This window comes from Carlito syrichta, unplaced genomic scaffold, assembly GCF_000164805.1.
Source record: "Carlito syrichta isolate Samal-C Ts95f unplaced genomic scaffold, Tarsius_syrichta-2.0.1 Scaffold311793, whole genome shotgun sequence".
NCBI lineage: Eukaryota > Metazoa > Chordata > Mammalia > Primates > Tarsiidae > Carlito > Carlito syrichta.
This window is the reverse complement of record NW_007255889.1, coordinates 536,135-549,639: the sequence shown is the minus strand read 5'-3', so window position 1 is coordinate 549,639 and position 13,505 is coordinate 536,135. Positions and strand designations below refer to the sequence as shown.

General features: G+C 38.2%; 1 protein-coding gene across 1 annotated transcript in view; it reads right to left on the bottom strand.

Annotated features, from left to right (window-relative positions):
* Window positions 1-462: 462 nt before the first annotated feature.
* The window catches only part of LOC110596631 (zinc finger protein 532-like), a gene marked incomplete at its 3' end in the record, with an annotated part of 119,374 nt that continues 106,331 nt past the window's right edge, over window positions 463-13,505 (bottom strand). The window contains exons 4-6 of the mRNA XM_021718074.1: window positions 10,770-10,881; window positions 6,734-6,869; window positions 463-575 (exon numbers count right to left, since the gene is read on the bottom strand). Coding sequence (XP_021573749.1) covers window positions 463-575; window positions 6,734-6,869; window positions 10,770-10,881 — 361 coding nt within the window. The remainder of the gene's footprint in view (window positions 576-6,733; window positions 6,870-10,769; window positions 10,882-13,505) is intronic.

Sequence of the window (13,505 nt, the reverse complement as noted above, 5' to 3'; positions counted from 1 at the left end):
TGCAAAAGGCCAGCTTGCAGGAAGCTGGCGAGATCACATTTGTTAGGGGTAAGATCACTGTGGGTGAAGCTGTCACATATCTCTACCTAGTCCTCTCCTCCACTTTCTTTCTGAAAGTGTTGACCAGGCTTCTGTATCAGTGTCTGGCTAAAATGCGATAAGGTTCTAATCTTCGAATATGGCTTGGAGTGTGGGATAATCAGAGGCCTTATGTATTGTTCAAGCCTAAGTCACACACTCTAAAGCAGTTTTACCAGAACTCATGTTTTGACCACCAGATAAGGGTCCAGCTATTAGCAGAGGGTAGTATGGATTTTCTCATTTGTCAGTGTTTCTTGGGTAAAGACCCCCAAAATAACCTTGAGGACCAGAGGTTGGAATGGTTGATGGGGACCCCAACATTTCTGGGTAACTGATCATATTTTCATTTAAATACCACAAAAAACTCACCCTTACTCTTACCTTTTCCCAGTACTTTGAATGCTAAGTCTTATTTCTGGAACTAGATAGCCTTTAAAATCAGGACTTGGGCTTTCTGCTTCCAAAACATTTCCAAAGCTTCTGTTAGGAACATGCTAGGAGAAGAGCAAGAGGAAGCTGATAAAGCTCATCTCTGTGCCAAATCTCTATGCTGAGCCCTAGAGATTTTTAAAGTGAACCCTTAGCTTCAACAGCACAGTATCTTTGTTTTATAGGTGAGCTTAATCTTTTATTTTTATACACCCCAAAATTAGATCCAGATGGCAGTAATAATAATACTATAATAGCAATAACAAAATGTGACAATGTACTGTATAATGGAATATAAAAATTTAAAAGTCATAGGTGATTTTTTTACTTGTAACTGAAAAAAATCAGAGACAGGGAAAACAAGACTTAATCAGGATCTTGTCCACATACTGGTTTTGACTTGAGGATAATTCTCTAAATGATATAAAAGTAACTCTCAAATATCATCTTATTCCAGTATTACACACACAAGAATTACTATAAGTGGAAGGGGGAAGGTACTGAATTAATAAGACTCCATCAAAGCCTGGTTTAATTTATTGTAGTTGATGATGACCAGGAGTGCTGCTTTCTAAATTCACTGTTCCATTTTTCAAGTGAAGACTTTCTTAAATTGTGTTTGACCTTGCTTTTGTTAACAGTTATGATTATCTATGAGTGGTCTAGAACCACATTTCATGCCTCAATTTACTCTCTTAGTGGGAAATTACTGGCAGAGGCTGTGCTGAAATGGTGCAAGAGAGGTCATTGGCAAATATCTAGGTACCTTTGATGAAAGAGTCAGACCAGATAATTCAGAGCAACAAATATGGGTAACTACACAATATTCACTTTTCTTTTCTTTAGCTGAATGGTTGTTATGGTGTAGGTGAGGATTAAATATAAGCTTAATAAAATGAAGTTAGGAGGTAAAAAAGGAGAGGGGTACATCGAGATAACATTTTTTAAAGCTCTGATTACATGCTTGATGCTGTACTAGACTCTTTATACTTGGTGTTCATTCTTTAATACTATGAAATACCTATAAGGCAACCGAGAGTAGCTCTGATGTGGCTGTGAAGAGAAATAAGGCATGGCATTTGCTTTAAAGAGATTATAGCCCCAAGAGGAAAATGGACAAATAGGTCAGCAGTCACATTATGATGTAATAAAAAGTTCTGTAGCTTAAAGAAGGGCATCAGAATCAGAAGGGTTGAGAATTGTTCCCAAACTTAGAATTATTTGAATTGAGTCTGGAGAGAGAAGTTGGTTCAGTTGAAAAGAGAAAATGGATATTGCTGGCATAAAAACTAGCACATGTGAAGACACAAGAGAACAGAATAATGTGTTGTAATTGGTAAACCATGTATGTTTTGGAAGGGTGAAAGATCCTATGAGGAAATAGCTAGAGTTGAGATTATAAAGCTGGGCGCGGTTCAGGTCATGGAACACGGAAACCTTAGAAGCCATGCGTGCACTCCTCATTTTGAGAGTTGTGAGAGTTACTAATCAACATTGATCATGCGAATATCATGATCATTTTTTGTTTTGAAAAGAGTCACTTCAGGAGCAGTGGGAATGATGGAGAAGGGAGGCAGAAAGGCCAGGTATTTCACAATTCCTTAAAGAATTAATGGCTAAGTCATCGACCGTAGAAAGAAATGGTTGAACTCAAGATGATGAATAGAGTTGGATGTTGATGTTGCATGAATAAGACAAGTCTAGAAGGTCTCCCGCATTGGAGGTTGGAGCAGCAGATATAGACTTGGTCCAAGATGAGGAGAACAGTAAAAGGAGCAGGTTTGAGGATAAAGACTATGAGCTCAACTGGACATATTGATGCAACAGCACCTGCTAAATTGCAGCATGGATGTGGTTGGTTTGGTGAAAGGAGAAAATCATCTTTCTTGTTTCTGCTAAGGATCACTGAAGAGTCCTTTCTTAGTTATGCCTATGTAAGGAGAGTAGACACCCTTATATTGGAGGGTGGGCACAACGGTGCCCTTTGAGAGTCTAAGAAGAGCACCCAAAAGGCAAAGTTTAGACGCTCCTCAACCTCTGTTCTCTGAAATTCCAATTTGGGGAAATCCATTGGCTAGACAGATAGGGCACCGAACAAAACCAAAAAACACACTTGGAGGAAAACACCAGAGCGCCAAAGGAGGTTCGGTAAGAGAAAGAGAGATTGGTCTGATAGCTGACTTGCCTTCCAGGGTGCACAAAATTAGCTGGTTCTGGCATACCCAGCAGAATATGTGTCACTGGATTTCATGCAGGACACACAGCGTCCATATGTCAAGATACCTTGACCACAACACTAAGTTTTAAAATAGAACCCTTGCTGATGGATGTCATGGATGGCCTTTCTCCATGTGTAGACTAGTCCACATAAGACCACAAACCTGAGACCAAATTAGATGAAATGATAACTGTTCTTCAATCCAAATCGCGGTGGCTTCTCTGAGGAGGAATGCTGTTTGCAGCTGTACACCTGGATGAGATAATTGTGTGGAATCTTACTCAGACTTCAGACGGTTCTCCCCAAGTGTCCTCTACCTTCTTACAAACTTGAAATAACTGCAGTCTTCAAAACACTAATCTAAACCCTTAGACGCCGTCTGAGGCCTTGGGAACTGTATAAATGTTATGCTAACTCGCTCTGTTACAGCTGAGAAAAAGCATCAATTTGCTAGTGAGCCACATTATTGACAGAGCTCTGGGAATTTGACCCCACGAGCCTCAGAAGTTAGAAAGCAGAGCAAAGCTTACGTTAGAAAAATAAAGTTCTTTGACTATGGCATTCACTTTTAATTATAATGTCCTAAAAAGTTACAATTCTATTCTGTCTTCTCACCAGGCACTGAAAAAGCAGGACTGTTGCATCTTGCTTTTAAAGAACACGTCTGCATCAAAACATAATACATCTCGACCTCCTGTGGAACTACCTAGTAATTCAAAGGCATATTTTATCTGAGTTGTCTAGACTGTCGTTGCCTTTGGAAAATTAAAAATAAAAATGTTCGGCTCTTACTGTGCTGTATAATGAAGGGATGGGTTCCTCATAGAGATCATAACTTCACAAGTGCAAGCCACCATTCTTCACTGAAAACAAAACAAGCCTGAGAGTGTTTGCTCTGACTTTACACAGGAGCTTTTAATGATTTATATGTAAAATAAAACACCTCTTCCATAACTGGAGGTATGGGACCCATAACAAGTGTGTGCACCATCTACCTTGTCTCCCAGGGAGAGTTGAATGGCCAGCAAAGTCGCATGAAATCCCATTGGAATAAAGTTCTTGGTTTGTCCAAACTGCTTGGTTGTAATGGAATTTGGGGACAATTATTGTACTGCTAGAAATCACATTTGAAAAACTGTTGGGGCCAGAAATGAAATAGAACTTACCCAGCCTCACTGTAGTTAAATCAGTGGGAAAAGAATCTCGAACTTAATTCATTTGGGGAAATAACATGCCCAGCAAACCTGGGACTGACTCCAGCTTTGGAATTAAAAGGACCTGGTCTCATATCTTCACTCTGCCAATTTTCATCAAGTTATTTAAACTCTTTGGACCTTAGTTTTCTCATAGGTAAAACAGTGATACCTATCTTAAAATGCAGTAATAATGGTTAAATTAGATCATATATTTAAACCCAATATCCTGGCAACAGATGCATAGCAAATGCATAAATTATAGTTATAAACCACAGGCATGAGAGCAAGCTTAGTGGTTCCCAGATACTTTTCCATCTTTTAGCTTCTCGCTATTCAAAAAGAAAGTTGCTATTTTGTTTCATTTAAAACTGAGAATTTGTGGAAGATGCTTAGAAGGTAGAAATGGAGAATTTAGAGGATGTTTGAAAGGTACTTGTTTTCAACTTTTGCCTTGATTTTGAAATCGGAGCAATAGTTTCATTCACTTATATTAAAAAAAAATACCTATGATATGATTTTCTATTTGCCAGGCTCTGTGCTAGTTCTGGGGATTCAGAAGTTAACAGGTTACATGTCATCTTTGGTCCTGTGCAACTGGTTGTTTATCGTGGGACCTGGGCATTCACCAAGTAATTATACAAATCATTATGCACAACTGTAACAAATGCTACCAAGAGGAAAGATAGTGTGTTTGGAGAGTATTTAAAAGAGCAAATCTAACCAAAAGCATAAGTTTCTACTCCCTGAAATAAGATCCATCCACAATGAAAACGTGGAATTTGAAGATTTTGCCCTCAATGTGCCTTCCAAAACCACGTAGTTCCCTCCTGAATTGAAGGAACCAGTTTCTTGTAGTACTTTGACAACGACTCTGTATTACTTATATTTGTATTACCAGAACTTAAGAAAATTGCTGATTATATAGTATTTGGATATATCTAAAGAATGGGGCATGGGAAAGTGACCATCATGTGTCCACCTTCTTTATTTATTTCTCAGAGAAAGAAGGGAGGTGTTCCACTTCTACCTAAAACAACCCTCCCACTGGGCACTGACCTCTACTCAAAAAGTCTCATCTCCATCCTTTTGCTCATGGAGGAGGAGTTCCTTAAACACCCAACCACCCCGTAGGTCAACATCCTCTGACTCATCCCATTGGACTTCCGCCTGTTATATGGGCATAGGGTTCTCTATTCAGGGCACTAAACATTCTTCAACCTTATCTGAATTTGCCAACAGACTATTCTATGGTTGACTTAGGACACTCTGCTCTCCTTAGGGATGATACACCAAGACGAGGATGAGGGATAATGGTAGGGAAAAAGGGAAGAAGAGCATCATGGTGTACATATCTGCGATCTGGTATTTCCTGTTTAACCCTGGATTTCCCTCACACTAGAATTAATCAGTAAACCATTGAGTAAATCTACTGAGCAAAGTAAAATGAATTGTAGAGCATTAGAGTTAGAAGGAACCTAGAGGTTTGCATCAATTCGCATTTTGTCAAGCAATAGAAAACATAGTTCAAATTGACTTAAATCCAGTGAGGCACAGAATATATTGACTTAAAAAATGCATGGAGGTCCTGGCTCATAATACATCCCCTTATCAGAAGTTGAGAATCTGGCTTTTTTTCATGTTCTATCTGCACTGTGAAACCATGGAAGAAAACACAGACTGACAAGTTCAGCATTCATGCATGCATTATTCTAGAATGCCTTCCACACTTCAGAATATGTAAAACTCCAAACTATACTTTCAGCCTTTCTGTGGCTGAGAATAGATATGATTCAAGTTGTGCCAATACATGACATTTTCATGAGAACTAGAATTGGAACTGGTGAGGAGTGGATAGGGTTAATATGTTGGCCATCCAACATATTTTTTGGGGGCTTGAATCATGGCTGAGGCAGTGTCGCCTGTCAACCTTCGCTCCCTGAATCAGTCATTTTCTGTAGTGGAGGCAGCAGTTTTTCTGATCATGGCAGACGCAGCCTAATTCTGTGGTCAGCAGCTTCTTGCTTTAGCACTTTCCCAAACTGGTAATGAAAGCTCTTACAGCTACAGCAGAGACAATGTGATGCTGAAGATGAGGAATTTTTCTTGGAAGTACAGGCTAGAACCAACTTCTCTAGATTTCTAGCAGTTTTCTAAACTACCTCACCCTTGATAGGCTTCTATGGAAACTCCCTTCTGCTTAAACTAATTGTAGTGGTTTGTATTGTCTGCAACCGAACCATGACTACTATAACTTCATTCTTATCCTTTAAGTGGGACCCAAAAGCTATAACAAACAGCAGGCACACACTCTTCAAGACTCAACTTCCCGCTGAGATGAGTGGATTGCCTGAGTCCACGGGTTCGAGACCCGCCTGGGCAGTGAGACCTCATTTCTACAATAAATAAAAAAAAGTCAGCAGAGCGTGGTAGCACGTGCCTGTAATTCCAGCTACTCGGAAGGCTGAGGCCGAAGGATGGCCGGAGCCCAGCAGGTCGAGGCTGCAGTGCCCGGGAGCCGCCACTGCCCTCCAGTCTGGGCGACAGAGTGAGACTCCAACTCAAAAAAAAAAAAAAAAAAAGATTCAACTTCCCTGGAGAAACACATACTTGCCCGACTCTCATTCTTTCTCTCCCAAAAGTTTAAACAGAGGTTTTATTTGAACTAATTTCCTCCAGATGGGTCACATGCCCACACAAAAATGAATTCCTGAGGACTCAGAACATTGCGGCCTTGAGTCACGTGCTCGTCGTTGTTAATGGGGCGAAGTATATTCTACCCCACAAAACAGTTAGGGCTTCGGATACTAACTGCTGTCGTCAAGGGTACACGATCAATCAGAAGACCCAGACCCAACTCGATCGTCCCTTTCCAACGAACTTTTTGCAAGTTGCCAGTGTGCAAAGCCGAATGATTCTTAGTGAACATAAAGCCCTCGGGTGTGATCCTGTAAGACAAAAGGACCTTCCAAACCTTCTTTCGTCATCCAACACTTATTTCTCCAACTGACGCCATTTTCTAAGCAAGGCTTCAATGATTTATTCAGGATTCGGATTAGACTTTGTATCTTTGTTTGAGGCTGCTTTTGCAATTTCGTGCCATTTAAAAAAATAAGTGCTATTAATTGGGCAACACCTATGCCTGGCACTGGTGTTTTCTTTTTTATGTTGCATCCACTTTAATCCTCAAAATAAACTTTGTGGAAAGTCAACTAGGATTCTCTTGTTTCTCAGAGACACAAGTCCTATTCAATGGAGTTCACAGAAAAGAGGGTAACTGCATTATATAACATCAATAACAATGATGGAAATTTAACTGGAGACATTTAGAATCTGAATATCCTACAATATAAAATAGATTGACTAGTGATGTTTTGTAGTTAGGGAGACCTTATTATAAAACATTTAATCATTATTTTAGAAAAATGACACAAATTTGTCAATAATATACTAAATATAAAAGCCAGAATACAAAAGTGTGACCCACCTTCATATGCGTGTTGCACACACATATGTACCTCAACATTTATACATATATACTTAAGTACAAATATGTAATATTGTTTTTATTTTTATTATTTCACCACAGGTCACTTAAAATGTTAGCATAGTCTGAAACCAGCTCTGAAATTCATTTAGCACAATCCCAAGAACAAATCACCTACTTTCCAAAACAAAGTTCAAGAATATTTATAGAATGTGACGTTATTCAGGACCTGGCAAGGTTATATTCACAATTTTTGACCTCTAATTTAAAAATTACTGAGCATGCAAATAAGCAGAAAAATATGAGTTATGAGAAGAAAACTCAGCTGAAAGAAATCAACCCAGAAAAGGTACAAATAAAAGAATTAATAGGCATGTGTTAAAGAAGCTAGAGGAAATTGAGCATGTTAAGTAGAGTCACGGAAGACAGCATCAAAGACTAAATCTGGAGGCAAAAAAATACAATGTCTGCGATGACCCAATGCACTGGACAGGATTAATGGAAAGTCAGACATCACAGAAGAAAAGGTTAGTGAATGTGGACACACAAAGATATGCCTTTATTCAGAATGAAATCCAGAGACAGAAAAGAGTGAAAATAATCAACAAATCTTCAGGGAACTATGAGACAACTTCAAGGGATCTACTGCCTATATACATTGAATTCCTGAAGTGGAGAGGGCAGGGCACAGAGAACAACATTTGAAGTAACAATGGCTGAAACTTTTCCAAATTTAAAACGTTGGAGACATAAAAATCAGTGGTTGCAAGAGGTTTGGGGCATGAGTCAGAGTGAGGGAGAGATGAACAGGTGAAACACAAGGGATTTTTATGGCAAAGAAACTCTTCTGTATGACACTCTAGTGGTAGATAAACGGCAAAACCCATTCAATGTACAACATGAAGAATGCATCCTAATATAGACTTTAATTAATAAGAATAAACCTGCATGGGTTCATCAATTGTTGCAGATATGCCATCCTGTTGCAAGATGTCAACAATGGAAAAAAAAAGCTGAGGCGTGATTGGGGAAGTACACGGGAACTCTGACTTTCTGCCCCATTTTTCTATAAACCCCAAACTGCTCAAAATATCAAGCCTAATAAGTAAAAGGGATGTTTTAGAATCTCAATTTGATGAAGACCATAAACTCACAGACTTGAGCTACTCAAAGAACCCCCAAAACAAGAAGCATAGAAAATCACATGAAACACATCAAAATCATGTTGCTCAAACAGTTGTTTGTACACACTTATGTGTGACTGGCTTTCACTTATTGTCACACTTTTTATTGGGTCTATTAGTAGGTGGCTGCTTTTTACTGCTGAGTAATATTCCAAAATGTGAATTCCCCACCCCTATCTCTGAGATCAGATGCGAGAGAGAGAGAGAGAGAGAGAGAGAGAGAGAGAGAGAGAGAGAGAGAGAGAGAAAGAGAGAGACAGAGAGAGAGAGAGAGAGAGAAATAGAGAGAAAGACTTTTATAATTTGGGGCTATTATGAATAAAATTACTGTGCACATTGAAAAGCAGGTCTGTTTGAGAATTTATGTTTTTACTTCGCTTGCATAAAGATCAAGAATCGATCTGCTTGTTCATATTGTAAGTATGTAAGAACATTCTAAACCTTTCCCCAAAGTGACTGGATCATTTTGCTCTCCCACAAGCAATGTATGAGAATTCCAGTTGCCCTGCAGTTTTGCCAACACTTGAATAGTGCTAGTTTTTTTTTTTTTTTTTAGTTTAACCTATTCCAACAGTATAGACTGTAGCTTGAATTTCCCTTTTTCTAATGACTAATGATGCTGAGCATCTCTTCAGATACTTCCTTGCCATCTGTGTACCTTCTTTGGTGATATACCAATTGTCTGTTCAATTTTTTTTTCTATTTTTCTCTTAGGTGATCTGTCATTTCATAATTGAGTCATGAGTTTTAAAAATATTCTAAATGTATGTTATCTATCAGTCAGAGTTTCTCTTAGTCCGTGGCTTGTTTTCTTTCTGTGCCTGGCTTATTTCACCTCCCTTTTATTTTCTAAATTGTGTTTTAAAAATAAAAGGTTCTCAGCAGGTCAACGCTGGGGTGGCCATGAGTGTGCCACTGCACTCCAGCCTGGACGATGCGTATTGAGACTCCAATTCAAGATAAATAAATAAATAAATAATATTCTTATTTTGATGATCAATTTGTTGATTTTTTTAAAAAACTTCATACTCTGTACTTCTTTTTGGTCTATTAAAAAAACATCAAACTTAAAAAGTCAACTCTTTATTCTGGATTTATATCCTTTGTACTTTTCTAGTATTCCTTAAATTATGTTATAAATGTTTGTTTTGGTTATGTTTCTTTTTGGATGGCAAAATGAAAGACAGTTGGTGATCATGATTTTGCATCAAGACAATGATAAACTTTTATTAGTTTAAGAAATCTAAAAAGATGGAAACCCTTGTGGTAGAAAATAATTTAAGTGAATTAATTAATTGATGCAAAAGAAAACCTCCTGGTTGGAGATCACACAGCCCTGAGGTTTCCTGACATTTCTTCACAAAGAGTCCTGTGACTTTGGGAAAGAGAGAGAGAGAGAGAGAGAGAGAGAGAGAGAGAGAGAGAATGATTCAGTTTTCTCCTTTGAAAAACCTGATGATTAAACTGAATAACATCTAAGCTCACTTTCTAATCTAATATCCTAGTACTTCTAAATAATCTTGAGATCAATTTCCAATATTCTTTCTTAGACGAAATATATCTATTAGATTTCTCACAGAAACCTAAAATAGTCATGTAGAAGAGATTTCTGATATTCTATGAAATGACATGTTAATCAATCAACAATGTTCATCAGTCATTTCATTTTTCCAGAAACACTATAATAATATGAAATGATTATGTGGTTATTATAGGTCAGGCACTTTCCTAAGTGTTTGTATGGAGGGTGGTATGGGAACATTATATGAATGTGTGTATACTTATTTAATTATCTATAACAATTGAGAGAGTCTATTACTCTAATTTGTAAGAACAATCCATGAATGATATTATTATCTCTAATTGTTTGTAATTTTGCTAGATAACAACTTGAGACAAAGAGAGGTTAAACAAAATACTAAAGATCACATGGGAAGTTAGTGACAGGCTTGGAATTCAAACTAGCTGCTACGGGTTCTTTAAAAAAAAACTTTTACTTTTAAAGATGTGGATTACAACTCGGGGTTAGGTATACAAATTGCTATAGTCTTCTTAACCAGAATGCAATACTATCTATCATGCAGCCTTACAGGGTTTTAATTCCCTTTGTAATCCTAGTGTTTTAAGATGCAGCTTAAGAGGAAAAAAAAGGCAGGAGCATTGCTGAAATTTCACACTGGACGTCCGTCGTCTCTTCCTGGGGCCCACACTCAACAAAATCCTCATCTCTTTGACAGTAGCCATAGATAATCAGAGAACCATCTGGAGTACTTGTGTTTCTGGACAAGTCTAAGGAAGGAAGCATCTTTTAATGTATTACGCTAAATCTTGTTTTTTCACTCCTACAAAGCAAAAAATACCCTACGGGAGATTAATAATATCTCCCTATCCCCTGCAAAGCTGTACATTCTGTCAAAACCCACAGTGTTACCATAACTGCTCACTTACAGAGTTCTCATAAGTTAGAGCAAAAACTATTACAGGTGTATTTAAACTGATCAGCTCCTGCAGGTGTCACTGGCTGGCATCTTGAGCCCTGCATGGATTGTATTTATCTGAAATCATCTCTGCTGATAGACCACAACACAGTTTACCGAGTCATCACTTTCACGTCGCACAGAAAGTACATGGTGTATGATGAACAGAAAAATGAACAATCCCACAGTCTATTTTTTCTATTTCGCCATTAGACAGGTACTTTTTTTGGTGCTTATTGCTTTTATTTGTTGAGCTTTTATTTTACAGATCAGATAACCGATGCCTGGGGAGGTTAAGTCATTTGTCCCGAGGTTACACAGAGTGGCCTGGAATCCGGTCTCACGCCCCAATACCCCTTTTTGACTATATCTTTGCCTGCATACTTCCAGTCCAGGTTATTCTTTCGCACTAGCTGGAACAGCTTCCCATTCCGGACATGTGACTTCTCCAGTCCCTGTAGACATGGTGTACCTCAAACTTTTCATTTAGTTTTAATGGACAGAGTCATGCTAAACCCAGATTAAAGCCTGGGGTCTTGAGTAGTTAGCAAAACTTTCTCTCAATCTTTGTTGTAACAGGAGTATAACAGCATTTATCCTCTCATGCTTTACTGGATCGTTGTGAATTAGTACCATTGGGAGGTAAGGTGAAAGGCACTTTTCCAAGTTGCTTGACGTGCATGATATCATTCAACACTCTCAGGTAGCCTATGGAAAAACTGGGGCTACAGAAGGAAAGCAACTTGTGGCCCAAGATGACGTAGCTAGTGATGTGAGTAGGCTGCAGACTCCAGGAGTGCGACTCTGGGACTCATCCTCTCTACCACTGTGCTATGCAGCCTCTTCCACAAAAATGAAACAATCTTGGTCTACCTTTTGCGTGAATATTGCACTAGAGGTTCATATGCATTAGGCCATTTAAATTTCACTTGCAAGCGGTAGATATAGTCTAGGAACACTGGACAGGATGTTAGAACCCATGAGATCTCTGACTGGTTTTAGTACCATTGGATAAGCACCTTCCTTTCTCTGGGTCTCATTTTTTTCATCTTTAAAGATTAGTTCATCTGCTAGGGGCCCTAAATTAGAATAAATTAGTCTATTAGTCTCTATTTAGTTAAAGTGGCCTTTAAAGGGAGAAAATGGAATGCTATCCCCATAATGATGAGGATATGTACCTGGAGCTAGTTGTTAAACATTTCTTTAGAGCTCCGGAGATGAAACTAACCAACAAGAAACAGAGGTGGTCTGTAGATGCCTAGTGAATATTTTGCTATTTTGTATTCCAGTGCATTAATTCTTGATAACATGAGGTCGATGAATGCTTTAAAACACGAATATTCTTTGCTTTCTTTTAAAAATCTGTTTGTTTTGGGTTGTGGCTTATTGCTTCCTCTGTATAAGGCTAACAAAAAAAAGTGTAAATTTAAGTACGCTTATTGTTGGGCAAGGAGTGATGGGAAACTTAAAAATCAACATGCATTTTGGATTAGAAATGTCATCTTTGCAAATGATTATTCCAAGAGAATAACCAGAGATGCGTATAAATATTTTTTATAAGAATGTATACGGAGACATTGTAACAGCCAAGAATCGGAAAACCACGGATTCAATATTAGGAGGTTACATAAAACCAGTGGTGCATATTCAAATTATTCATACATCAAATAGTCATGCTTAGAAAAATCATGAGAAAAAAGCATACAGTTGAGCTAACATTGTAGCATGCTATAAAACAGCGAATACTACAGCCCTTCAATTTCATAAAATTAGATAGAACATAGATAAATACAGGTGCATGGAAAAGTAGAATAGTACGAGCCAACGTGCTAACGGTGGCTGTATTTTTAGTGTGGTAAGGTGAACAAAGGAGGCAGAATTATTGATTTAAATCGTCATTTCAATTATTTCTTGTTTCCCAAATTTCCTTTGCTGTGCATGGATTACTTTGTGTCAAAGTAAAGTTTATCATGTTGTATGAATTTTGGAAAACAGAAAAAAGTAAAAGAGCATCATCCCTATTCATCCACGATGTCACCCCTGTCATTAGCAATCTGAGCTGTTTTGCTTACACTTACAAATATCTGTGATTGTTTGTATGTGCATAGTTTTGTTACCATGTAAATACAGACTCATCTTCATTTTTGCACAGTATTTACCTGTTCACCCAGCAAATATTAATAGACTTCCTGCTATGGACAGAATTTTGTCGCCCTCCCAACTCATATGCTGAAGTCTTAATCCCCAGTACCTTGGAATGGGACTGTATTTGCAGTTAAGACCTTTACAAATATGATTAAATTGAAATCAGACCGTTGGGTGGGCCCTGATTCAGTTGACAAGAAGAGGAAATTTGGACACAGGTACAAAAATGACCTTGGAAAGAACATCTTTCCAAGGAAAGGGGCCGTAGAGGAACCCTGCCCTGCCCATGCC